At 40.3% G+C, this 27,860-nt stretch overlaps 2 protein-coding genes across 4 annotated transcripts; one reads left to right on the top strand and one right to left on the bottom strand.

The window, feature by feature from the left end:
• The first annotated feature begins 11,243 nt into the window (after window positions 1-11,243).
• trmt2a (tRNA methyltransferase 2A) lies at window positions 11,244-16,310 on the top strand. 3 transcript variants are annotated; one of them, XM_085293310.1, is made up of 12 exons: window positions 11,244-11,344; window positions 11,711-12,338; window positions 12,444-12,552; window positions 12,791-12,972; window positions 13,188-13,302; window positions 13,388-13,503; window positions 13,623-13,734; window positions 14,457-14,579; window positions 14,708-14,783; window positions 14,923-15,039; window positions 15,123-15,219; window positions 15,302-16,310. In XM_085293310.1, the coding sequence occupies exons 2-12, from the start codon at window positions 11,725-11,727 to the stop codon at window positions 15,447-15,449; spliced, it is 1,809 nt and encodes a 602-aa protein (XP_085149436.1). In that variant the 5' UTR covers window positions 11,244-11,344; window positions 11,711-11,724; the 3' UTR covers window positions 15,450-16,310. The 3 variants fall into 3 exon arrangements, with proteins under 3 accessions (XP_085149436.1, XP_085149438.1, XP_085149439.1); XM_085293312.1 differs by having other exon boundaries at window positions 11,251-11,334; XM_085293313.1 differs by lacking the exon at window positions 11,244-11,344 and adding an exon at window positions 11,371-11,517.
• dgcr8 (DGCR8 microprocessor complex subunit) lies at window positions 15,781-27,860 on the bottom strand. The gene is made up of 14 exons (XM_085293309.1): window positions 27,732-27,860; window positions 26,446-27,412; window positions 25,512-25,674; window positions 24,284-24,426; window positions 23,390-23,729; window positions 23,083-23,280; window positions 22,868-22,969; window positions 22,353-22,451; window positions 21,400-21,482; window positions 21,095-21,195; window positions 20,358-20,464; window positions 19,013-19,140; window positions 18,194-18,307; window positions 15,781-17,967 (listed from the first exon to the last, which is right to left on the bottom strand). The coding sequence occupies exons 2-14, from the start codon at window positions 27,130-27,132 to the stop codon at window positions 17,884-17,886; spliced, it is 2,349 nt and encodes a 782-aa protein (XP_085149435.1). The 5' UTR covers window positions 27,133-27,412; window positions 27,732-27,860; the 3' UTR covers window positions 15,781-17,883.

Genomic DNA, 27,860 nt, shown 5'->3' with positions numbered 1-27,860 from the left:
AATAGTATTCTGCAACTACAATGTCAATGTCAGACATGACCTTGATAGCATGTTGAAAGAAAAGTCATTTTCTTTTTACCTAAAATACCCACTTGCGCCTAAAATGAAAGAAACACACTTCAGAATCATATCCGGCATTTATCCAGTTGGAGAATTCCTGCATAAAAGGTTTAATTTTGAGGCTGACTCTTGTGCTTTCTGTTCTTCCGATCCAGAAACACTAGAGCATCTATTTTTCACTTGTCAGTATGTTAATGCTTTTTGGTTTGAAATACACTGTTGGGTTTCACTCAGGATTTCCAATGTACCTGCCTTCACATCTAAGGACATTCTTTACTTTATGGACAATCTGGATTCTGAAATCTCAGATGTTGTCAATTTTGTAATAGTGCTATGTAAGTTTTTTATTCATTTATGTAAGTGGAAGAATGCCTCTCCTATGTTTACCGTCTTCTTGATTTTGTTTAAACAATTATTGCACACTTTCTGTAAATCCAGTAAACTTCTTTTCACTTCTCAAATATCACTGTGTGTGTCTCCTGTATGATATTTAACTGACATTTTTTATTGTAACAACCAACGATTTATACAGGAAAATAATGTCTATTAACAAGGTTGCCCAAACTTTTGCATCCCACTGTATTAGTATATTTGTCATTAGTATAATATGAAATAAATTCTACATGTGTCAAGTCGGGTGCCAATATTTGCTGTGTAGTAGAACAGAGACATTTGTCATTATAAATGTTTATTTGATAAAATATATAAATTCAGTAACAAAAACATAAATATATGAAATTTAACTATTTACAGAGAGACAGGAATAAAAAGGACCCAGCTTGGAGTGGAAGAGCCTCAGGGAGAAGGAGGAGAAGAATAAGAACATTGTTTCTGCCCTGGAGAGCTGCTGCCTCATCAGAAAACTACTGATCATTAGGGTCCAATGTTTCCAAATTTAACACAGCTGTGCTGTTTTCAAAAACTAATTTATAAATTTGAAATTTCACGAATTCTCGTGTCTGAGGCGGCATGCTCTCCAGAGCAGGAACAAGGCTGAGGAGGAAATGCTCTGTTGGAGACGGGCGTGGCCTCTTTAGGGACTCCAGGATAGCCAGCTCCACCACAAAATAATGAGAAGGCTGCTACTAGATTTTCATTTTCAAAATTGAAAAAAAAAAACAGGATATGAACAGATTGGTTGTAGATATTTAGTAAAGGTGATCACAAGGGGATTCAAGCAAGTAACAAGCTATCAGTGCTTGATGTTCATACCTGTGGGTGCAGGAGCAGGAGCTCAGGGACTGGGGAGCCAGGAGAAGCAACAGGGGAGGACTCTGCTGCATGATTACTTGACTCTATCAGGAGAATATTAAATGTTAACAGGCTGAAGACAATAGTCATAGAGAATATTATATACTTATTATTATATACAGTGGTCTCTCATTTATTGCAGCACATGAACAGTAGTCACAGTCAGAGATGGGCAGTAACGCGTTACTGTAATCTGATTACTTTTTTCGAGTAACGAGTAAAGTAAGGGATTACTATTGCAAAAACGGTAATTAGATTACCGTTATTTTCCCGTAGGAACGCTGCGTTACTGCGTTACTAAAACCGTGATTTTTTGCGAGAATGTCTCACGACAGTGACGTAAGTGAGTGCGCCGTTAGTGACAACAGCTGTGTGCAGATCAACAATGGATCACATATCGATTGTGGGAGAGAGTATGAGCGTGCAGCGTGGAAGTACTGACCTTACTTTGAGTTTGATTCCATAAAAAGTGACAAAAACATTAGTGTCCGCTGTGCGTGGGAAGAAAACTTCTTTTTACAGCGAAAAAAACCCTAAACTTCCAAGCAAGCACCGAGTAGCTACGACGTAATGGGAAACTCACAGAGAAACTGCCGTATCCTTCCACTGACCGCTGTACACCTGCACCAGGGTAAACCTCCGCCTACCGCAGTCCTGCTTTACAGGTGAAAATAGAGCAACAGGACCGCTGAGTCTTTGACTTTATTTATTTTCTGCTGTGTTTTACTTGCATCTATTTGAAAGAGTGAGTGTAAACACAAAAAATATTTTATTTTATGTGCTGGAATGTGCAGAAAATAGGTTTAAATGTTAAACTAATTTATTCAACTCAGAGAATGTTGCATATAATTAAAGTTTTGCTTGATGCATAAAGTTAAAAGATTAAAACTGATAAAACAAGTTAAAAAAAGAGACTTTTCCATTTGATTACATTTTGTATGATGGATTATGCAGAAAAAGTAGAATTGGGCTGAAAGATCTATCGCTTTATCACCTCTTCAGGTTGTAAATCGTGTTTTTAAAAAGTAACTAAGTAATTAATTACTTTTGAAAATAAGTAATCAGTAAAGTAACGGGATTACTTTTTTGGGGAAGTAATCAGTAATTAGTTACTGATTACTTTTTTCAAGTAACTTGACCAACACTGGTCACAGTTCTCACAAGTTGATTCTCAAAGTGCAAACCTTTGTCGATTTTAAAACGTAAAAGTATTATGCCGCGCTTTTTCTCCGTCTGCGGCGCCACTTTTGTGCGCCTTTTTCGCTCCCGGTGCAGGTGTCTATTTCCGAATGAGGGTCATAGTTAAGTGCTGTTTTTTCTATTGGACATGATGGTTATCAAAACCAAACATGATAAGTTTGGCAAGCGCAGGAGACACGACACGGAGGAGATTTGTCATTTGGGCTGCAGAATGCAATGCGCATTGTTGAAAGCTGTACGGTGCAATAAAAAAAAATCAGCGAAAAGGCGAGGCGGTGACGGATGAACAGTGGGACTACTGTATACTGTTTATTAATAAACAAAATATATTCCTGTATGACAACACGCATAAATTAACTGCCTACATTAATTCATTGTAAACATACACCTTCTGACTGACACTCCCCTGCTGCCTCTTCGGGCTGTCCCTGGTCCTCGGGGGAGAAGTTCCCCACGGTCCGCACCATATTTCCGCTAGTCTCCCGCGGGGTGAGGAAGGGGTCCAGAAACCCTATGACCGCGAAGAACTTCCATCTCCTCCCCGATCCTGCTGCAGACCCACTCCTCTTCTCCTTCTCTGTCCTCTTCTCCTTATTATAGGTGTCCCTGAGGCTCTTCCACTTTCTCCTGCAGATGTCCTCTGAATAAACACATTATCTGGTTAGCGGAAAGGTATTTGTACAACAGTGGGAAAATCGCGGGACAGTAGGTGGGCTTGCTAGCTTTTGTGCGGCTTCATCGGGTCAGTCTGAAAATTAAAAAGAAGAAGGAATGGACTTACCAGGTTGCCCGATCTCCTCACTTATGTGCCTCCAAGCTAGGTCCTTTTTATTCCTGTCTCAGTAGAAATAGTAGCTGGCATCATACAGCTCGGGGTAATTAGCCACAGCACTGATTAGCTTTTCCTCCATACTGAATGAAGAATGAATGGCTTTGGCTGGATCTGCCCCTTTGACCTAGGTCAGAGCCACGTCACCAGGCTCCTGATTGGTTGTCGCGGCGCGATTTGATGCTGGAGTTCAGATTTTCCAACTCGAGCAGTAGACGCGAAACGCGCGTATGCACAAAATGCAACACAAAAACTCACGCGCGTGGTTTTATTCGCGCGTCAAACGCGCCAGATGCGCTACACTGACGCTCGTTTCACGCGTTTTGGCGACGCAAATCTCCTTCCGAATTTTCGCGGGACCCGCAATCGCGCGTCATTGCGCCTTTCCATTGACTTTACATGTAAACCTGACGCTCTATTCGCGTCCATCGCGTTCGGTGTGAACAAACATGCTGTTGACAGCCCCAGTTCACTTGCTGCTGCTGTGTGTGTGTGTGTGTGTGTGTGTGTGTGTGTGTGTGTGTGTGTGTGTGTGTGTGTGTGTGTGTGTCAGACAGAGAGAGAGAGAGAGAGAGAGAGCCTTTTAATGTGATGATCTCATTGTAAGATTCAAATTCAATATATTTAGACTGGTTGACTGAATTGGATCCTGTGTGTGTGTCTCTCTGTGCATGTGTTTCCATATGTGTCCATATTTGTGATTGTGTGGCTGTTATATATTTTTTTGCAGATTTTTGTCATTTAACAAGTATATTTGAGGGACCCTCAGCATGTTCAGCATTTTTTCAGCTGTCCATTTTGCTTTTCCAATTTTTCTGTTTAACTTATTACTATTGTGCTAAATCATACTATTTCTGCTATTTTATAAGATTTGTGCTAAATATAGTATTTCTGCCGAATATAGTATTTCTGATTAATTATAGTTTTTCTACCAAATCATAGTACAGTATTTTTGCTTTTTATAGTATTTGTGCTAAAACATAGTATTTCTACTAAATGTAGTATTTATGCTTAATCATACTATTTCCATATATTACTGCCAGGTCCCCTGGCAGCCAATCCTCTGTGAGGATTGAGACATTCAAATTTACAAATCAGGGCCTGCACGGCTTCACAGCCAGCCAATCATATCTGAGGGCTGAGGCATTCAAATTTGCATATTGAGGCCTTCACGGCTTGTAAGCCAACCAGTCATCCATGTCATATATCTCTAAAAATTCACATTTTTATTTTAAATAGACAACACTTACTTACACTTATTTGTGTGTGTGTGTGTCTGTGTGTGTGTGAGAGAGAGCGCCTTTTTATGGGATGATCTCATTGTAAGATTCCAATTCAATATATTTAGACTGGTTGACTGAATTGGATCCTGTGTGTGTGTCTCTCTGTGCATGTGTTTCCATATGTGTCCATATTTGTGATTGTGTGGCTGTTATATATATATTTTTTTTCATTTAACAAGTATATTTGAGGGACCCTCAGCATGTTCAGCATTTTTTCAGCTGTCCATTTTGCTTTTCCAATTTTTCTGTTTAAGTTATTACTATTGTGCTAAAATCACACTATTTCTGCTATTTTATAAGATTTGTGCCAAATATAGTATTTCTGTTAAATTGTAGTTTTTCTACCAAATCATAGTACAGTATTTTTGCTTTTTATAGGATTTTTATAGGATATTTATATTGCTTAATATAGTATTTATGCTTTTTAAAGGATTTGTGCTTAATATAGTATTTATGCTAAATTATAGTATTTCTGCCATTTTATAGTTGTGCTAAAACATAGTCTTAATTTAAAATTACAATATTCATAGTTCATCACAGGGTCTCTGGTAAAACACAGTATTTCTGCTATGTTGTACTATTTTTCTAAATCATAGTGTTTCCATAATGTTTAAGTATTTCTGGCTAAATATATTCTTTCTGTTATCTTATACTATTTCTCCTAAAGTCTTGTATTTTTGAGAAGTTATCATGTTTCTGGTAAGTTACAATATTTCTGCTACGTTCTGCTATGCTATTGTATTTCTGCCAAGTATTATGTTTCCTCTGAGATATTGCAGTTCTGCTAAGTTATTCCATTTTAGCATAGTTCCTTTGCTTCTGCAAAGTTTTTACAATTTCTGCAACTTTTCAGCTTTTTCAGCTAGTTTTTGCATGCAGCTTCAGCTTAAAGCATCCACACTGCATTTTCGCAGGAAATGCAAATTTTTCTAGTTGTTATTGTTTTTTTGGTTTGTGGCCCATGCTGGCGAAATGAGTCGGAATGCACCCAGGCTGATTATCAGAATCGGCGAAAGACAAAAATGTGAGACAGCGAATTGGCCGCAGGAGAAATGTTAACAAGGATAATGCACCACCTGCTAAACGTAGCCGTCGTGGACACTATTACAACATTGTTAAAGTGCTTGCAAAAGCAAAATGACAATGAACTCTTGATTTGTCAAATTTAATGTGTTTCATCCTATTTGAACGCTGTTTTTACACATAATGCTTCTCCAGCTTGATCTTATAGATCAAAGTTATGCCATCTAATGACTAGAAAGCAGTGCACCAGTAAAGGTGCCATCAGCTATGGCTGTTTAAACGTTATTTTTTCCAGCCATCATGATTACTGCATATCATAAGTTCAACATTGGGGATTATTATTAACCTCTTACTGTTATGCTATGAAAGCACATGGCATAACAGTATGTGTGTATCTATCTATCTATCTATCTATCTATCTATCTATCTATCTATCTATCTATCTATCTATCTATCTATCTATCTATCTATCTATCTATCTATCTCAACCAGATCCTTATCAAATTATTTTGATATTATGCTTTCCATATAATTATTTAGTAATTATTCGAATTCATCTGTGTGCTGTGTGTGGTTTATGATTTCAGGAATAAACAGAAAAGTCTGGAGGACTACTGTCAGAGAAGAAGTACACCATGCACCCCCCAGGAGGTGGCTGTACTTACTGAGAGCGTCTTAGCTATGATTTTAAAAGACAAGAGACCACTTGCTGTGGGTGAGGGATTCAAAGAAATGCTGACCACCTTCCAACCAGGTTACACTCTGCCGTCTAAGCGTCATTTTACAAGCATGATGGAGAGAAAGTATGAAACTTCAGTGCAGAGACTAAGGAATGAACTAAAAAAAAGCCACATCCAAAATCTCCCTTACCACTGATGCTTGGACAAGTCTGGTCACAGAGTCCTACTTAGGGGTAACTTGTCATTTCATTATTTGTTCAAAGACGCCATTGCTACTGTTTGTATATTATTAATTTTTTGCTATGATTTCCTTTATATTTGTTTTGCAAAACATTTAATTTTTTGTTAAAAACAGAAGATTGTAGTACAATGTTATTGTGGATCAGGGCCGTGCAGAGAGGTTTAAAGGGGCGGGTGCTCAAAGCTAAAAAGGGGCACATTGAACCAGGCTGAATAACAACAACACACATTCATCAAGAATCTAATATGGGCAACAAGGCAAAGCAAACGTAGCCGATGTTTTACCTGATGGGTACAATGTTGCTGTTGAGGGGTTGCTGTGGATAGTGCTGGAGGGCAGGGCTGTGTTTATCTGAGACTGTAGACATTAAAAAGTCCATAGGAGAGATGGTAGCTGATTAAACAAGTGTCATGAGATAATAACAAAATGCAAAGATTGGTGACAGCGCTTGGAACCATAAGGCAACAAAAAACTGTGAGAAATAAATTAGGCTCTGCCTGTGAATCACTCTTTGCTTCTCTTCTTCCTTCCATCCCATCTTTTCATATATCACTTTCCACTTGCTGTCCATCTGAGAACAAGGCACAACTTGCTATTGCAATAAACTATAATTTAATTATCCACACCTAACAACTCCTGCACTTAATCTATAATAAAATGATGACAGAAAAATGTTATAGCCCTGCTTTTAGTAGCCTCATACAGCTCCTGCTGTTTCCTCCTCATGTCCTTACCAGGCATGTCTGCACAATGTTATATCATGAGTAATATTTTTTTTAAAAATCCATCTAAATAAAACACACACATGCACACACAGGGACATTTTAGACCTTCTTCAGAATACTGTATATACTGTATATACTATGGGCATCACGGTGCTGATCCATAATCCTTACATTATTATTTATTACTAGAGCTACAATAATAAAGCAATGAGGAGGGGGAAGTAATAAATATGAAATAATGTATTTATGATGATTCCATTTGTTTCACTATCCACTCTGTGCAGGGCAAAGCTTATTACATCTTTAAACTGTAGAGATACAATCATTTTACTGCTGTAAAATCCAACTTTTGTCTTATTTAAAATATAAATCTAATATAATCTGCTTCTTAATGTATGTTCTTTAAAATACAGCGTGTGTTTTTAATATATTATAATTATAATAATTATTATGTGGACATGCATATTAGATCGTTTTTTAGTGAAATATAATCCCTCCAGAAAGGCAGGAAAAGCCCAGAAACTTACTTTAAAACTAAATATGTTCCCTAAAACGGTGACAGAGCTACAGACCCATGACAGCCTTACACAGGTAGCCAGCAGCTGTGACCAGCACTACTTGTGTAGTTAATAAAAGGACAGGTAATGTTTGTCGCGCTGTTGCACACACAGCACGCTCGTTTGTTTCAGTTCGTCAGTTGCAACAAGACAACTTACCAACATGTACGTAATAAGCTAATACTCCTGGGTGCTATACACTACAGTGCACGCTGTGCACCTACTTACTGGTTTTGTCGTATCAGTCTGTGTCTCTGAGTTAACTTGTGTTTCTCCTACAGCTCCGGACTACAAAAAATGCGTGTGCTCTTTGTGAGCTCGTTCCCAGCTCCTAACCAGCGCGTTCTGCCGTCAAGGGCGATCATTGGTTAAATGTGATCATGTGACTGATGCAAGCCAGATCCTTTTATTTGGCAAAACTGTGATTAATAGTTAAATATTATTGTTGAGGGGCACAGACAGGACTCCGCACGCACACACAAAGAAAATTAAAAAAAAAAAAAAAAAGTTGCCTCAACAAAAGGGCACTTCGGGCACCCATCAGGAAAGGGGCGGGTGCCCAAGCCCCTCTAGCCCCCCCCCCCCCCCCCCTTCTGCACGTGCCTGGTAGGAGAGCCTGCACTGTAGATACTGGGTTTTATTAAGAGAATGCAATTGAAACAATAACAAATTGAAAAGATTTTTTCATTCCCTGTAATGTATGGCTGCTGAGTAGCCATACCAGACATGCACACAGGGTGACCAGATCACAATAAGCCGCATGTCGGACTTTTCAACTCTTGCTAGGTAAACACCATAAGAATAAAGGGAAGCTTTCACTCTCCCTTGTTATTTCAGCTGCGATTCTGTCTGGTAACAGTCTATAGGTTTGAGTAAGGATGTATCCATAGGTCTTTTTGGAGCACTAGCTGACAATTTATGAATCTTTAGCCAAATATACTGTGTGGCTTCACACCATTTTTTCTCTTATGTGAAACTGAAAAATAACTCTATTTCTCAGTATATCTGTCATCTGCTTTGTGGTATTTTCCACTATATTGCACAGAATGATATATTTGTTCATGATAAAAGCATGACCTAAATATGTACTAAGGAAAATCCAGTGTTTAGAAAGGTGGATGTCCTGCAGAGCCTGTAAAATGTGGGACATTGGTTCAAGATGTGGAAGAGGGGGGAAAGCATAAAAATGCTGTGCAGTCCCCCTTATAGAGGGACATCTGATCCCCCTCCCTGCACAACATGAAGTATGAAGTAACACCAGTAACACAACACCTTAACCCTCCTCTCGTGTTAGGGTCGGCACCGACCCATTTTAAATTTCAAATGCATAAAAAAATCACATACATTTGTTTATTGTATCAAGGCTTTTTGACTTTGTCAGGAACCTCTATTTCTACAAAATAAAACAAAAAAAATTATTTTCACTAAATTATAAAATGCCCTAGTTGAAATTATGACCTTTGTGTTGTTAGGGTCAGTTTCGACCCAGGTATAATATTATGAGTATAAAGCAATAATTAAAGCTAAAACTGAAATCATAAGTGCACTGTCAGCTAAAACACTTACAACAAGCGCCTCTCCTAATCATATGAGCTTTAGGGGATTCTTATTTTGCATGTTTTTTGCAGTATACCTGCACAAAAACAAAACAAAATAAACACGGGCATGTGAGGTGAATTCACTATTTGAGTGGCCATTTGACTTCCAGAGTGCACATTTACAATTTGCAGCATACAAAAAATGAGAAGAAGATTCACAGTGAGCTAAGTTCAGGATCATATTTTTGGTGAAAATGAAGGAGAGGACACAGAGCAGCATAGCGATTCAGATGGGCAGGTTTCTAAGGAGGAAGACACAGACACATCTGATCAGAGGTGGAGGCCGCTGGTGCTGAAGCTACTCCTGCTGAAAGATTCAAGTCCAAAAATGGTAAGATCTTTTGGAGCTCAGTACCTCATGATGTACATGGCAGGGCAGCTGCTGCAAATGTCATCAAAATGACTCCTGGAATCACAAGGTTTGCTCTGACCAAAGTCAGTGACATCAAGAGATGTTTTGAGATATTTATGCCATTGTCACTAGAAAGAATCATCATTACTATGATAAACCTTGAAGGAAAAAAAAGTCCATGGCGAAATGATGAGGAATACCTGGATGCTTTCATTGTTCTTGCTGGAGTGTACAGATGCTGCAATGAGGCCACTGATCGTCTATGGGATGCATCGACAGGCAGAAACATTTTCTGGGCAACGATGTCACTTCACACATTTGATATCATTTTGATTCAAGAGTCCTCAGATTTGACAACAGAGAGACCAGACCGAGGTCTGACAAGCTTGCTCCCATCAGGGATGTCTGGGAGAGATGGGTGCAGCTTCTTCCACTGATGTTCATCCCAGGGCCAGAGGTGACAGTGGATGAACGTCTTGTCCACTTTTTGAGGAAAATGCCCCTACCGGCAATATATACCCAGTAAGCAAGGGAAAAACGGCAGAAAAATCTGGGAAGCCTGTGATGCAAAAACCAACTATGCCTGGAATGTACAGATTTTCACAGTCAAAGCTGTGAGTGGCATCCCTGAGAAGAAACAATGAAAATGTGTGGTCCTCCATATGACCACTGGACTGCAGGATCACAATATCAGCTGTGATATTTTATTTTATTTTTTACCAGATATGACCTCGGACAAGAACTTCACAAAGGAAACTGAGGTGAAGCTGTATCATTGGGAAGTGATAAAAAGCCCACAATTACCCACGGCTATAACCAAAACAAAGGAGGAGTGGACTTTTTCTTTTTTTCAGTTTATATTAAAGGTCTACTGCTGAAAAAAACAAACTTTTTTTGTCTTTTCTTGATGTAAATGTCTATGGGTCGAAATTGACCCGTAACACCATCGATGTCATTTTGGTTATTAATCTTAAAATGAAAAAAATCAATAAAACAGATTTATTTAAGAGATGTATCCTATACCCCTCAGTAATACTCAGGTAACACAGAAACCTTTTATTTATTAATATGATTCTCTTGAGGTTAATTTTACAAATTTTTTTAAATTGAAATCGAGGGGTATAGTGACAAAAAAAGACCCAGAGGCCCACACCAAAAGTATTAAAACCAACATTTTCATGGATAAGGAAGCCTAACAAGGTAACCAAGAGATGAGAAACAAATTGGATGATAACTTATTGTTTTTAGTATATTTTATAGCTGATTTAATTCACGGGTCAAAACCGACCCGCTAACATAAGAGATGAAAACAGAAAGCTAACACGAGAGGAAGGTTAAGGACGTAAACTAATGTGTAGACAGTGATGTGCAAAGCTTTTCTTAACCCTCCTAGCTATGAAAGTGACCAAGGTACACAAAGTTAAAGCCGCTGGGATGCCTGTCACTTTAACAAAGTTCATAGTTCAAGCTGCACGTGCTTGAATCAACATGGCGTCGCCTGCTCAATAGAAGTGGAGCAGAAAGTAAATACAGAGGTACGGGAAGGTAAGGAGCTCTCGTGGAATGTTACCGCTAGTCAAAAACAGCGCACTACACAAAGTGTTCCGTTAAGATACCGACGTCGTTCCTCTGAAACTGCAAAGAATGTAACTTCCTGCTCGAGCTAACATCAAGTCTTTCAGTTTGCCATATAACCAAAACATAATTACTGAAAAGCAGTAAGTGCATGTACTGTTATGTAGAGTAACAGCATTGTTTTACATAGTCACGGTGACACATTAATTGTAGCAGTTATTTGAAAGTTGCACAATACCCTAAACCAGGCTTGAGAGTAGAGTATGAGACTTTTTTCACGTTTTAACTCCGTGAATGCGAGCTCCTGATAGGCCTACTTATTGTTTGGTGCTTTAGGAATCAGCACAGTGATGGCAGATATCAGCAGCAGCCCAGCGGCCATCACTCCAGCCTCGCTCTCCCTGGAGGAGAAGCCTGATGACCTCTCCAAAAATGATGTTGCCAAGCCTGATGTTCAGGCTGAAGGAGAAAGCCAGGGGGCTCCTGACCCCGGCGTGTACCGCTACATCAAAGAGGACCTGTTCACGTCGGAGATCTACAAAGTGGAGATCAGGAATCTGCCCAGGTTCATAGGCTTCAATGACCTGAAGAAGTTCTTGGCCAAGCATGGCCTCAACCCGCACAAAATCAAGCTGTTTGGCAGGCAGACGTTTGCTTTCGTCACCTTCAAGAACGAGGAGGAGCGCGACAAGGCCATGAAGATGGTGCATGGCATGCAGTGGAAGGGCCAGGTGCTTAGTGTCAAGCTGGCCAAACCCAAGGCAGACCCCATCTTGAGAAAGAGGAAGGAGAATGAGGGGGAGAGCGCGCCCCCATGCAAACGAACAGATGATGGGGACGAGGATGAGGAGCCGCTCAGTGTCCAGATCGCCAACGTCGTGACACCTCTGTGGAACATCTCTTATGACGAGCAGCTGAAGAGGAAGGAACAGGAGGTGGTGGTGGTTCTGCAGAAGCTGGCCAAGTAAGTGTAATATAATACAGATTTGGGGTTATTTATAGGTCATGTTGTACTTTTTATGGGACTTGCTGACATGTCCGTACAAGTTAAACCTTTGTTTTCTTTCAGAGAGATCGGCAGCACCAACAAAGCCATGGTGCCGTGGCTGTTTGCACAGAAAGGGAAATACAACAACATGTGTTGTCCTCTGGAAGCCCTCCGACCGTCTCCTACACAGGTATACTTTGAATAGTTGCTTTTATTTGTCCAAAAAGGCAGGTGGTTATGCAACAGTTAAAAAAAAAAAAAACAGGATGGAAAAAAGGCAAAGCACAAAATAAAAAGTAACTAATTAGAGATGGAAAATGACGTACATAAGTTTATTCTGTTTCACGATCTCTCGGCTGTTTTCATGTCTCTAAATATTGTATATAATTTAATATTCATCCTTCTGACCCGGTTTCCGATCGTGACAGACAGAGTACAGAAACAAGTGCGAGTTCCTCATATCGGTGGGTGCAGATGGCGAGGATAAAACCATCGGTTTCCGCCTGGGGAAATACAAGGGAGGGTCCTGTGCTGTGGTGGGGCCGGCTGACACGTGCCACGTGCCGCCAGAGGCCAAGAAGATGGTCAGCGAGTTTCAAAAGTTCATCAGGTATTATTATGTGTGCTCGTGAGGATCTAGGAACAGTTTAGTTTGGGGAACTAAAGCTGCTTGGAAAAAGTAGTTGAACCTAAATAAAAAAAGATCAAATTCATAATGTACATGTCATGTTATTTGAGAAATATGATACAAATAAGTGGAAAAAAACAAAGCAAGTTGTCTAAAAGTGACTAATCGCTCAGTCTGGCTGTGATTTTTGCAAACAGAACAACTCCATACTCTGTGTACAGCCCAGAGACATATGAAGGACACTGGAAGCAGCTGACTGTACGTACTACGAGGACCAAACATGCCATGGCCATGGTGTTCTTCAACCCACAGGTGATGAAATGTTGAAACTGAACTAGCGCCCCATGCTATTAAAGGTCTCCCTTTTGATTCGCTTCATTTGTTTAATGACTCTTAGAAACTTGAAGAAGAGGAACTTGGTGCTTTAAAGAACTCCATGAAGGAGTACTTCACAGAAGGAGAGGGGAAAGACAGCGGCGTGACCTCTCTGTACTTTGTTAGAGAGGGCCAAAGGTAAAACTAAACTACATGCTCAGTAAGTCATAATCTGTATGAATTTAATGACTGAATGTCATCTTAATAATACTCTGACTATTCATGTAACTTCTTGTATTTTTTTTTTGCCTGTTAAGGAAATCTCCAAACCCAGAGGATCTCCCCTGTGAGCTGGTGGTTGGAGAGACCTGCATTCAAGAAGAAATGCTTGGTTTGAAATTCAGGATTTCTCCGCATTCATTCTTCCAGGTGAGGAAGAGCAGAAGCTGCATGTTGTGGAAGTTATGAGGTCTGGTTTGCAACTAGAATATTTCAGGATTTCTTTCTGTGAGGATGAGTGAACACATGTTATCGCAGGCATGGTAATCCTTTTCTGAAGTTCTGATCTCACCATGTTATCCTTCTGCAGATGGGGTGAAATGGTACTCCTCTGGCCAGGGGTGGGCAACTCTTGGCCTCGAGGGCCAGTGTCCTGCAGGTTTTAGGTGTGTCCTTGATCCAACACAGCTGATTCAAGTGGCTAAATGACCTCCACAACATGTCTTGTAGTTCTCCAGAGGCCTGGTAATGAACTAATCATTTGATTCAGGTGTGTTGACCCAGGGTGAGATCTAAAACCTGCAGGAGACAGGCCCTCGTGGCCTGGAGTTCCCCACCCCCTAGCTAGGCTCTTCTAAGGCTCATCACAGAGCCTAACAAACAGAAGTAGATCACTGTACTTCACCATGCTTTACCTTTTTTTTGCAGGCATTCCTAAAATGTGGAAACCTCTCCAAATACAGGGCTTAACTCAAAAATATCCCACAAGGCTGGAGTGACTGTGAATTTAATACATTCATCTTATGTTTGTTTGTTTTGTTATTAATCTGTGGCTAGGACACTCGGGTATGGTAGACGATGGTCCCAGTTGTGTTTGCCAGCTTTAACATCAGGTGCTCAGCCTCCATTAACAATCTGTTTCTGTGTGCTAGGTGAATACAGGAGCTGCAGAGGTGCTGTACTCTGCTGTGGGGGAATTGGCCCAGCTGGATCAGGACAGCATAGTACTGGATGTGTGCTGCGGGACAGGAACCATTGGCATCTCTTTGGCTAAGGTAATGGTTTTTTTTTTTTTGTCAATGTATAGGTGTTGTGTGCATTTTCTCATTAGTCATGAAGCAGGACAAATGCACACTGACTCGGTTTCATGTTGCCTTTTTTTGCCACCCACTTTTATATCTAGAGGGTGAAAAAGGTGATAGGGATTGAGATGTGCCAGGAAGCAGTGGAGGACGCCAAAGTTAATGCAAAGCTGAATGGTAGGCACCACGAACATCATCACTTTTATCTTTTTGTAGCATTTAGTTTGGGTAAAGCGCATATGTTGTGGTATTGATGTGATTAACTTTAGTAATTGTATGCATGCTGCATCCCTCTCTTATTTTTTGTGTTTTTAAGGTCTCAGTAATGTTGAGTTTCACTGTGGAAAAGCTGAGGATGTGTTCCCCAACATCCTCAATGCTGTCGTTTCATCCAGTGCGACTGCTATCGTAGATCCACCACGAGCAGGCCTACGTGAGTGCACGTTATGATCAAAAGATCTACTCAGGTTAAGATGGTTGTAGTAAGAGATGATTATTTTTTCTTTGTTTCCTTAGACTCAAAGGTGATACTCGCAATCAGGAGAGCAGAGCATTTAAAGAGGCTGGTTTATGTATCATGTAATGCCAAGGCAGCAATGACCAACTTCATTGAGTAAGTGAATTTTGTAGTAGAAAATAAGCCAAAATAAAAAAAATTAAAATGTGACTCCAACTGGAATTGTTTTTTCCTTCAGTCTGTGCAGAGCTCCATCAAACAGAGTTCATGGAGCCCCATTCCGTCCAGTGCGATCCATAGCTGTGGATCTGTTCCCTCAAACCATGCATGTTGAGATGATTCTGCTGCTGGAGAGAGTGGACTACAGCGAAGACTCAGTTTTATAGCTGGAGAAATGGGTCTCTGTGCAGTTTGATTGGCAAATTGGGCTTCCTCCTCTATAAATGTATCCACACAGTACTCTGAAGAATTAACATTGTCATTTACATATTTGTAAAGCCAAAAAGTAACAAGTTAAATCCCAGTTTTCACAGTGAGCGATAACTGTAGTGTCTTTTTGCATGAACCTTTGTTAGCTTTGACCTAAAGTTTAATTTTCAAACTAATACTGTGTTTTCTGTTATTCCAAACAGTAAAAGCTTAACCAATAAATTACCACCTCAGCTCACTTCCCCCTTTTTAGTTTTGATCCTTCAATCACTGAATAAACAAAAGCTCTTGTAGCTATTAGTCAAGACATTTTTATTTTGCATAACAAATATCACCAAAGTCATGGAGCTCAGGTTGCAATACATACTTCATAATCTAGGCAGCAACACTTCAAACAAGTCATTGGTACAACTTAACAGCAACGCATGGAAGCAGTATCCCCCCCCTCCCCCGACACTTATGGGCTTTGCATGAAAACACATACACAAAGGGAAAGCACATTCGTAAAGTGATCTGTACTATCACAGGAGCCTTGGGTAAACAGATGTGTCCTCTTGTAGAAAAACCACGGGGCAAATACTTGAGTGCACAGCAGTTTCCATTTTGTTCCAGCAAGTGACGGGTCTATGCATTTTCCTGTTAGTCCATATTCTCTTCAGTTCACAGCAACATTGAGTTTTCTATAAAATGCATAAGACTATAAGCTTTGGTATACACAGTTTCATCAGCTTGTTGGACTGAATGACTTTATCGCTGTTGTTTACATCAGTGCCAACTAAATTTTACAAGTTTGCCTTGAAAGAAAAAAAAAAAAACAATTTATGGCAAACGTACACAAAATAGTCCATTCAGGTGAATCCTACAAATCTGGATGAGTTGTAGGCATATTTTCTTGAGACGTTTCTTGGCCATTTTTAACTGAAAACACTATCTTAAATTCTTTATCAAGTAAATAGAGATTGGTCTTTCCACTTCCTGCTGAAGGGTGTTTTAGGTCCAATGTACAATATATACTCTTGAGCCCTTCATGAAATGGATTAACTAAGGCAACATGTAACCAACATGATTTTTTTAAAATAAGAATATAAATGAAAAGCAACTGAAATGCGCTTTGTGGTTAGCAACTGTGCATGGCATTAGCATATGAATAAAAATCCAAGTGCGAACTAAGCGCATAAGTGAAATGATCCCCAACATGTTACAGTACTGTGTCCCTGTGCTTGGGGTATACTGCAGTGTCACCATGTAGCAGGAAGCTCTTGTAGAACCTGACCTTCACCGGCTTAGGCCTAATGTCAGATATTTGTATGGGCACATGTGCGTGCCCTTTTATACTAAAGATAATTTAGAAGTAGTAGCTTGGTATCATTCAGAGATGGTGTCACAGTTTTTTTCCAAACAGTACCTCCAGCTTCACAGCTGGGTTAGTAGTCGGTGAAATTCATTACTTATTAAATGAAGGAGTCCCTTTTTAATACAGTCGTATTTAACAAACATGCATTTTTGTTAAGAATATCGACTGACATCACTGAAGTTTCGTATTCCATAAAACAATCTGTACTGGTATCAGCGATGAAGACATCAGGTGGGCTCTAGCTTATGTCTTTTACTGAAACAAATGAAAAAGGCAAGACCCTCAAGAAAAAGTCAGCCCAAATATTCCACTAGGAATTATTCCAGGAATAAAAGCAACAGTCAACAAAAACATCTGACAGGACACGAGTGTGTAACAACAGTGAGCACTTCACACCGCATGTTGCCAACGTGCAAACCAAAGACAGCATCTGTCAATTCTGGGGACAAACAAGACCGCACACAGCTGTAATCATCACTCACCACATCCATAACACCTACCATTAAAATAACAAATAAAATAGGAACTTTGCTTCCAATTAAATGAACGGTATAAATACAAGTATTAGTAGTCCCTTTCAAATACTTTTAGCACAGAGAAAACTATCAGCTGCTGGTACTATGCGCTCATGACTGGTGAAAACAAGCCTTCAAAAATAAAACCAGTGTGTGCAGTGGCTTTCTCCACTTTAAGAGGCATGCAAATCTATTTTGATGTGGTTCATCTTATCAAGTAATGGTCACTTCTCTGGACACTGGGGGGGAGGGGGGTTCTCCTACTGCTGTAATTAGGATGCATCTAGAGAGGTAGACGATATTCGCTCTACAGTCTGTTCAGTCCAACACTTACTTCTACCAGCTTAACCAATTAAAACAAGTGAAGGAAGTAAGCAGTAATATCAGCCTGGTCAACCCTTTACTATATTGCCATTTAGATCTCAGTGATGCATAATTAAGTGGTGGATGGTGGGGTGTGCATGTGTGTGATGTCTGACAGTGACTGGTTTTCAGTGCTGTGGTTCATCAGTGATTTGAGATTTAAACGTCGACAGTGCAGAGGGGTTCACTCCCCGGCTGGGCAGATTCCATTATGGTCATCTTGGGTTTCTTCCTCGTTTCCTCCTGGTAGAGAAAATAATTAAAGTACAACAAGCAAGATAACAAAAACAATTATTCTCAAGTACAAGATTTTGGGTAGTGTACATGCAGTCTGGCCAACCAAAGACTGGAAGTTACACTCCTTTGTTTTGTCTTTTTTATTTACAAAAAAATAAAGCTAAACATTACCCCCCCCCCCCCTTTCTTTTTTTTTTTTTAGAACTAAAATCCCAGTAAGAACCATTCCTACCCTCTGTGCAGCCAGTTTAATCATCTCTTCTTGCAGTTTGTTCAAGATATGAAGGTTTGGCTTGTTCTTTTTGGCATACTGCTGGAGCTCGATCACGCTCTTGTCGGAGCTCTCCTGAGAAGTAAGATCATTTTATAACGACATAGCACATGACACTTCATGATAACACGCTATTCAGCTCATCAACACATGGCAGTACCATTTCAATATGTGCAGAAAACTGGTTCAATTCTACATCCCAGTCATTGGTTTAAAACCCAAAATCAATGACGTAGCAGCCCATCCGCTGTTGACCAACACTCTAGGAGCAGAGCTTTGTCATCACATAAGCTCATTTATTTTATTATGCATAGTAGTGACTTTGGGCTTACGACTGTAATTAACAAAGGATCCGGCTTTATTTAGCTGGACACTTCAAATGTTCCAGCACTGACCCACTCACATCTTTTTTCCTGTCATAGACACCCAGTTCCTAAATAAATTAATAGAAAGCAGCATCTTAAAACGGCATCTTCTTGCTCTTCATCCTGTTTTCAGACCCAAAATGAACTGTGGTTTGAAAAAGATTGACTGCCACTTGCTCCAATTCAGTAGAGCATCCACTGTTTATCAGTGTACTTGAACAGGCGCCCTCTGTATCGGTCACAAAAACTATGATGCACAATGCTGAGTTAAAGCTGGAGATTGCGACTCTGTGGAAAACGGTATCTTCTTATCTAAAGACACTTAAAACCCACAGGAACTATATTAGAGACCAAAACAATTTTCTTCATCTTCAATGCTTTCTCTTAAGACTTTACAGCAGCTGTCAGTCCTTACCTTCTTGACCATCTTATTGCTCTCTCTGCCGTACATGCGCAGCAGTGAGCCCCAGTTCTTGACGTGAGGATGTAGCATCTGCAAGATCTTCTGAGATGCTAGCTGTTTGCCAACCCTCTTGTTCTTGCCTAGTTACAAAGATGACAAATACAAATAACCTGTCACTGAAACTCACATGTTAGTGTCACAGTGAAAATTTGTATTTATCACTTATATTGGTTTTATTCTGATTTTTAGTGTTTTTATTTGCATGATTTTATTCTGTTTGTATTGCATGTTTTTAGTGTGTTATTTGACATTGTTTTAATCCACTGTGGAATGGCTGAAAATGGGATAAATTAGTTGATAGGGATCACCCGCTGAGGTATGGGTGTCTCCAGAGGTGCTGTGTAAAGACCTTTTAAAAGCAGGCTAGCTGAGCCCTGGGAGGACAGAGGCCCCAGATATGAGCAGGCCAGGTGAAAAGAGGGACCCGCTGCCTGACCGTGGGGTGCAACACCTAATCAGGAGACGTGGCGGCGCAGTCCTGACAGCAAGGAACGGCGACAGTGGGAGACAAACGCGTGTGATTAGCAGCAGGGCAGAAGTATACCTCCTGCATTTGTGAGTAGTGTCTCCACTTGTTCGCCAGATGCAGCCGGGTTGGGAGAGGGACGCCATGGCTATAAGCCAGGGACACTTCTGGGACGATTGTTCTGGCCCCTATTTGTTATTTTACAGGGAGCTGATGCGAGGGGAGCCGTGGTGGCATTGCATGATGGACTCCGGTGCAGAACGCAAGCTGGGCTGGGATGCGATGGGCCTAGTGAAGGGATAGGAGGAGGATAGGAGGCTCCTCCTTGTCTGTTGGAGACTAGACTGTTGTGGACTCCGCTCTGGAGAAAGAATTCCTGGCCTGCTGGTGGACCCATAATGAACATGTGGCATGATTACATCAGGGGATTTTAGTGGATGTAGAAAATTGTATTTTTATGGGTTTTAGAATTGTTTTACTATATAGACAACATTTTATTCTGTAGGTTTTTTTATGCTCCCTGGCCTGGTAATAAACTGCTTCCGATCAGACCTGCTTCATCTTTGTGCGCTTGGTGTCTGACTCGCTTGCTCGCCCCCTTGTATTTAAAAGAATCATTCTCTTTAGCATGACATTCTGGCACATCAGCTTTAGTGTCTGCGTTACATTAGCAAAACAGGTCCACTAAAAAAAACTAAATAAAAGGAAAATAATTGTAATAATATGGACTTCATTTACAAAGCAATTCTGACAGCTGCTTTGAACTTATCTATAAATAACACCCAGCTATGCTCTCGCCAGATAGAAATGCAAAGATTAGGGTCTACTTACACCAGCCACGCACAGTATGTTTCCCACATGTCATCACATATTCACTCTTCTGGTTCTTCCCCGGGATCACCTCAAATTTAATGCTGGTGTCCCCCATCCCGTGGTTTCTGCAGTAAGGAACAAACATTTGTTTTCACATGGATATTTGAAATCTGTCTGCGTTTTGCACAGACACCCAAATGTCCAATCAGCAGCTGTGAACTTCATTCTCTCATCTTGATGATGAGCAGCTCCACCTTATCATTTCAGTTATATGCTTTTCCTTGTTTTCTGTCATATATATGTGATAAAGGATTATATTAAACAGTTACCGATAACAAAACCAGTGTCTGTACAAATAAGCCAAATGATCCATTTCAAACTGATTTTCCCACTTATGTTTCTGGATGATATCCTGAACACCGGCATCTCGGGCACACAGCCAATCAGTTGTTTCAATCCATGTACAAGGAGCAGTCAGTCAGAAGAAAGATGGTGAGGAGGGACTCTAACAGCTTGTTTCAAATAGAGGGTGAAATCAAAGACTGCAATAAGGCCAGTAAAAGACAGTAAGGATCATTTTGAAAAGTTAATCATGCAGAGCTGCTCTATTAACAATATGGACGCAGTCATAGTATAAATCCCACAACAGGTGACATAAAGAGGCCTGAGAGAGAGAGACAGAAGAAAAAAGGACACACACATCGCTTTAACAATAACAGTTTAACAATATTAATAAATACTCAAATCTACTTTACCTTTTAAGGCACTCATGAAGAATCTGATATGGCGATAGTAGTCCTGCTTTGTTGGTCAGCTCATATACTCTTGAATCTTCTATACTGATATGATTAAAATACTGCAGGAGAGAATGCACTGAATGTCACCACTGCTGTGTCATCTTCAACTCTAAAAAGATGTGTTTTACATTTGAAGGAAGTATTATATGAAAATCTTGGCTTCAGAATCAGGATTTAGCTTTGCTTCAAGAGTAAACAACAACAAAAAAAAAGACAAAAAAGAAATACACACAGAAAAAAAATGTCAAAAAACGAAAAAGTACCTCCAGTTCATCGCCTTCGACGGGTTTCTCCTCCGAGGTCTGCTTCACAAAGTCAGGTATGAGGATTTCCAGTGTTGCTCGAGCTGCAAACACCCAGTGAGATTTTACAGCAGGTGAATGTGCAAATATTTACCACATGTAATACAGTGTACTGTTATCTTGCTCCATTGTGGGGAGGTGCAACAAAGAGATTGTTCTTGGAGCTGCAGTGTGTAAGAAAGTGTAACCCCTTGACTTTTCAGAAGACCTCTCTCTCACAAAGCAGATACATCCAAGCTATTCAGTGACATCCAACTAAAGCCCCTTTACTATCAGTACCTACTCGAATCGACTCACCACGTTTTCAGGGTTTTCCATTAGGTCATATTACCTGGTACCACGTACTTTTTTAGTACCTTCTCGGCCGGGTCTGAGCAGGTACTAAAATGTGATGTTGTCAGACTCCACTGCCACTGATTGGCTGGTCAATTGCGTCACTTGATGAGTGATGAGAGCCTCTCTCATTCACGAAAATCAAAACCATCATTTTTAAAAAACCCGGCAACGAATGACAGGACCACAAAGAACAACGCCGGGGTCCCCCGAGTCTGACGGAAAGCAACAGAGCGAGCAGCGGGTATATTCTTGCCTCAACGTCCACCTTTGTTGTAGCGTTTGTGGTGCATTCTAATAACATGCGATGTATTGCTATAACAACGAAAACACACATTAGGTGGCGCTCATTTGCAATGGAAAACCAGTGAATTGGAGTCAAGTCGTGGCTACGTGATGTAGGTACTAATGGAAAAGGGGCTTGACATGTTTTTTAAGGTCATTATGCTGATTTTTTTTTTAATTTATACCAACTCCAAAGGACAACCTCTAATACAACACCATAATTTTTTTATATATTAAGCTGTGACCAATATCAACCACATGATCAAATGTCCAATATTGTAAAGAAGAAGAATTACCAGCTTTATTCTTGGCAAGTTTTTTACTGCTTGCAGTCCCTGTGCCGTATGTGACTCCATCTATAATGACTGACGCTCCAAAGGGTTCACTTGGGTTCTCTGTGGAAAGAATGGCAAATTAAAATGGATATTCCAAAAAGGTCAACATCAAAAACAGGCAAAACACAAAAAAACAAAAACACTTTTACTAGTTTATGCACAAAAAATCCTGATAGAAAATGAGTGGGAGAAGTAATAGCGTACTATGAATTTGACTGTCTGTGCATTAGCTGCTTGATAAAACCAAATCAGAGATCATATATCGGGCTTTCACATTGCTTAATAGCAGTTTTATATGTTAACCCGGTGTTTTTGCTCCAGATCCAACACCAGGTTACAGCTCAGTTGTTGAGTCTATTTAAGATAAGGTAAAAAGAGAGCTACTGACATAGGTAGCTAACCTGCTAATATTGCTTCGTAGTACACCCTTGTAAATTACTGTATTACCTTTGGCCGCTTAAGAAAGAGGAACTTACCACAATCAAAAAAGTTGTAAACAGGGCGAACCTTGAGGATACGCTGCATATATTCATGTAAGATGCAGACTTCAGACTTTCCATTAGGATTTATAACAAATTCTGTGGAAACAAACAATTCATTGCATCAACAAACAAAAACTTAACAGGATATGTTTAATATCTACACCCAAACTGTATGAAATGTACACAGTATGAATCACAGGTACTGGCACCTTTCTTAGTAGGAGCGTCCTGGACTGACAGTGTGATGAGCTTCTGGTTGGCAGGCAGGATAGGTCTTTCCGACTCTGCCTGTTTCCTCTTCATGTCTCTGTTGAACTGTCTTCGCTCAGCCCAGGTGCGAAACTTCTTGACAGTCACTTGTTCAAAGTCAAAGCATTTCTCCAGGTACAGGCGAAATTCTTCAAGTTCTGCAAGGAAGTTTCAAGATGTCAGATGATGTCTTTTACTGTAGCAAAACACAAGCAAACAAACAAAAGAACATTTCAAAAGTCACTGCTAGTGTGGGAAGCTATTTACCGATGGACTCATCCTTGCACACCTCCACTTTGGCCTTGACCTGCCCTAAGGCTCCTTGTGCAGAGTCACAGGGAAGAGACTCTTTATTTTGGATGCTGTTGTCAGTGGTACCTTCTCCATCCCGACCTTCACCAGGGAGACTGGAGGGTGGCATGACATCCTGGTCCTCAGCTGTAGCATCTGATGTGCCTACTTGCTCTCCCCCGTTGGCCTCCTCAGCAGGCTTGACAACAGACTCCTCTGCATCAGGCACCACTTCCCCATTCAGCTCCCTTTCCTCCTGTTCCTTCATTTTCTTGTAGTGTAGGCAGGGGATGCTGCTTACAGGTGGGTCGTGTTTCTGTTTGAACAATATGTTAACAGTGCTGTAAGTTTGAGACTAATTTTAAAATGACCTGGAAAGTGTCCATAGGCTTTAAATAAATAAGGTAAAATCTCTCAAAGTGATGTTTACCCAGCTGTAAAATGTTCAAGATGTAGCTCATCCAGTGCCGATATGCGTTTTGGGGAAAACAGTGTCGTTATGGTTTTCTTTAGGCAAAAACATTTGAGCCTTTGTTTCCTCAAACACTGTCAGTATTGGCAGGGTTCCCAAGCCCTTTAAATCACTAATTTCACACTAACTTGAACAACAAAAATAACACCACATCAAATGTTGTTACTTTTGTATTATGTGAATTAACTCAGATTAATCAGGAACAAACAGACGAGGAACAGTGCAGAGTTTAGGCTTTTGGTGGCAGACTACTTTAGTCCAAACTGAGAGCAAAAGCAAAATCTGTCACTAATCTGTTTAGAGTGTTGACACAGGCAGACGTTTAATGTAAGCAAAGCTAAATTTTATTCCACCAGTTTCATAAACAGAAACAGTTGTGAAATTTATGCCGTTCTTACCCTAATGCTTCCAGTGCCAAGGAAGTACGGTCTGGACCAAGTGACCACTCTGGTCTCTCTGTGCAGGTAGACTGGAATGCCTGAATTATGGAATGTCATTATCCATCCATCAGGGAGAGGCTCGGTGGGCGGACGTCCCCGACCTAGTACATAAGAAAATGCAAATGTAAATATAAGTACTACATAGTACACTTTGTGGTATACCTCATTAGTAATACTAAATACTGACATTTCTAGGAGTTGTAATAATCATTCATTCAAAAAACATCGAAGGCATTTTTATTCATTTGCTTCATTTTCCATGTAAATATAATCCAAAACAAATCAAAAAAGCCAGAACAGCAACCATTACTAAGACTTTAACACGTGTGAGGTTTTTGTCAGATATTCAAGGCAAATTAGAAGAATTTATTTTTCTGTAAATATTTTGCTACTTTGAAAAGAAAAGTTCTTTACAGTCTCAGTGTAGGTGCATGATATCCCTCTCACTCTAAGCAGCAATCATTACACTTTAGGTCACCTTGTTGTAAATAAGCACCTTGCTAAAAATCTATGGGAGTTTGTCCCCTGTGAAAAAGACATCGCTTTTTAACTTTGAGACCGAATCATGTTCAGCTCATGGGTATGGGGTGAAGACTGAGAGACTATTTGCTATTCATTACATCAAAACCATCATTAACAGGCCTAAATGCTTCTTAGCTGGGAAGGTGAAGTCTTTTCATTAATTTGCCTTTAAAATGCGACCAATGCAACCACATTAATTTAAAGTTTGGTAAAAGAAAAAGTGAGACACGGTTCTGAAGTTGAAATTAGAAACTTCAAACAATGATTTCTGAAGGAACTTTAAGGAATTTGGAAAATATTTCTGCTTTGTCTTTTAGGATTTCAGACCAGACTTGTTTAGTAGGTCATTCTGTGTAATGCAACAACAACACTCAAAGACAGCAATGACCATGTGCTGTTAGACTGTGTGATCCTTTCAGAGGACTTCTTAGTTGTCTAGTGTATTTATAGAGAGCACATCTACCAAGCAGTGTCTCAAAGGAGAGCAGGTTATTTCCATAGGTCACACACAAAAATATAATATACAAAAGATAAAATAAATTTCCTACAATTTCAGATGGTTTATTTAAACAAAAAAACAAAAGTAACTAATAAGACAAATATGTGGCACATACAAGACAGTATTTGCAGTATACTTCAGACTACAGGCCCCTCCCCAACTCACTCTTCAGGACAGTCTTAATTTTGGTCATCATGGGTTGAACACCTCCTTCACCATCTGACTGATGATCACTGTCCCCACCATATTTATCCTCTGCCGGGCGCATCTTCTTTGGGACTGGCATGCCCTCCTCCAACAGAGCGTCGACATCATTGTCAAATTCCTCCTAGAAGAGTGAAGGGTTAAGGCCAGCAGATGATGATTGTTGGGCAGTTCTAGAGAGTACTGAATTCTTTGTAGTCTTTTCTCAGACTGTGTGTTTGTGTGTGTGTAACTCTGTAGAAATATAGAAAAAAACATTACAGCTGCAAAATGGTGCATAAAAGTAATTATGAGTTTAGAAAGAGAGGATATGCCCCTCTGTTAACTAGCCAGGTTTCAAAAAAAAAAAAAAATTACCTTGAAAATAGGAAAAGGGCAGGCACGTTAAAAAATGACCAAAGCTCCACAGCTGTGATTTTACTGGCCAATATTTCCTCAAAAGTACCAGCTGGTCCGACCAACCACAGTGAGCTTAAAGCCTGTCAAAATGGATTCTCTAAGGATCTCACCAGAATTCATCCGTCTAACAGTAACTTCTCCTACTAGAAAATCATATGAAGATCTTTTGGGTCAAATGCAGACTCCGCTATTGAAGGTAAAAATTAAAACACTGACCTCTTCCAGCTTCACACTTCACATTTTCAGTGATTTAAAACAAAACAAAAAAACATTGGTTATCAAACATTTACTTAAACATTTGGTCCTGTTTTTATAAATAAAAGCTTGATGCAGAAGAGTGATGAAATATGACATTAAGAAGTGTACTGTACTTGCAGTGACTGTAGTGTTTGTGGTCTGCATTAGTCCTGCATTATTATGTATTTCACAACGAAGGACAAACTCAGTGCAAAGTTGTCACTAAAAGGGGATACTGCAAATAAAAGTCCAGTCATACCTCATAAGAATAAGCCGTGACTTCGTCATATGCCTGTTCCTGCTGAACTATGACGTCAGACTTAAAGCCTCCATGCTCTCCATCGTCGGGCTCCAGGAAGTTCTCGTAGAGGTCATCCAACTCATCCAGGACAGCAAACTCAACCTTATTCTCTAGATCTACCTCTGTGTCCTCTGACTTTCTGCCTGCAGCATTTGCTGCTCCACCAGTCACCTCGGCTACCTCCTGCTCACTAGCCATGTCGTGCAACTCACCATTGAGACTTTCTAAGCCATCCTCGCTCCCTGCCTCCTGCCTCTCACCTGTATATAAAACCTTCCTCTCTTTGCTATTACTGCTTTCAGTGAAGCTCACACTAATCTTAACATCTCTGAGCAGCTTGAGATCTGGCAGAAACTTGGTGACCGGGGGAGCATGGCGGGCTGTTCTGGGGCACGGTGGGGCGGGACTGGCCTCATCTGAGAGATGACTACAGAAAGTCAGTGAGCCCCTGCTGAGGGGCTGCTGTGTCTTGGTTTCCCCGTCCCCTGGGGTGTATGTGTATCCATCACCACCAGAGCTAACGTCCATTACCTCTGCGTCACTGGACGTTTGCAGGGGAGGTGGTGGAGGTGCTCTTCCCTCATCTAGGCCAAAATCATCAGGTGGCTCCAAGGGGAGAGGGGGTAGAACATCATCTATCTCCATTTCCTTATAAATATATAGCTAACTTAAATAGACTGAAATTTTAATTTTAAATTCTTTACTTAGTGAGAGGCTATCTTCTTATCTAAACACAGAATGCATGCAGAAGCACATCCCTGCATAGGCCACGTACCAGAGGTGAATATGCTAAGCTGACTACATTGTTCTTTTCATTAATGTAGACAGCTTTCAGAATCACTGTCTCAATTATTGGAAATCACAATGCATTCAGCTTAATATGGGATCTAGGCACTGATCATCCTCCACTGCGATCTTGTGGAAGCTAGAAAAAAGGGACCAGTGAGAATAATGTCAGAAAGCACAACTTTATTACTATTACAATACGATATTTAACGTAAAAATAGCTTCGACAAATAGACGTGTTTTGGCTTTGAATTTGAATATGTTGTATGCAAACTACACATTTGAATAAAATGGGGAACAACCACTCTTTAGCGCATCTGTTCAGCCCGAAGCTTCACAGTGGGCCCCTGCTAAGGTTAGCATCAATGCTAATGAGCTGAGCTACAGCTCACCGAGCAAACCCGCAAAGGTCAGCAACCCATAAAACAGCCAGATATTTGGGATACAGGCGTACTCACTGATAAATATGACACGGGTATCTCCTCTTGGGCAACTATCTACCTTTCTAAATTAACACAATTCTCGTCGCGCCGCCATCTTGAAGAAAATCCTAGCCGCGGCTCCCAAACTCATGCCCCGCCTTCCTC

The sequence above is a fragment of the Mchenga conophoros genome, linkage group LG12 (assembly GCF_057382185.1).
Source record: "Mchenga conophoros isolate Kocher_MC1m ecotype Shallow Benthic linkage group LG12, M_conophoros_male_GT1.1, whole genome shotgun sequence".
NCBI lineage: Eukaryota > Metazoa > Chordata > Actinopteri > Cichliformes > Cichlidae > Mchenga > Mchenga conophoros.
This window is presented reverse-complemented; position numbering and strand designations above follow the sequence as displayed.

Excerpts from the sequence above, each read along its gene's own strand:
- trmt2a (XM_085293310.1), top strand. The coding sequence starts at position 11,725 with ATGGCAGATATCAGCAGCAGCCCAGCGGCCATCACTCCAGCCTCGCTC. Across the intron at positions 12,973-13,187 it reads GAGTTTCAAAAGTTCATCAG|AACAACTCCATACTCTGTGT; the intron begins GTATTATTATGT and ends TTTTGCAAACAG. Across the intron at positions 13,735-14,456 it reads CTCCGCATTCATTCTTCCAG|GTGAATACAGGAGCTGCAGA; the intron begins GTGAGGAAGAGC and ends TCTGTGTGCTAG.
- dgcr8 (XM_085293309.1), bottom strand. The coding sequence starts at position 27,132 with ATGGAGATAGATGATGTTCTACCCCCTCTCCCCTTGGAGCCACCTGAT. Across the intron at positions 19,141-20,357 it reads ACATACTGTGCGTGGCTGGT|GCAAGAACAAGAGGGTTGGC; the intron begins GTAAGTAGACCC and ends CTTTGTAACTAG. Across the intron at positions 17,968-18,193 it reads TTAAACTGGCTGCACAGAGG|GAGGAAACGAGGAAGAAACC; the intron begins GTAGGAATGGTT and ends TTTCTCTACCAG.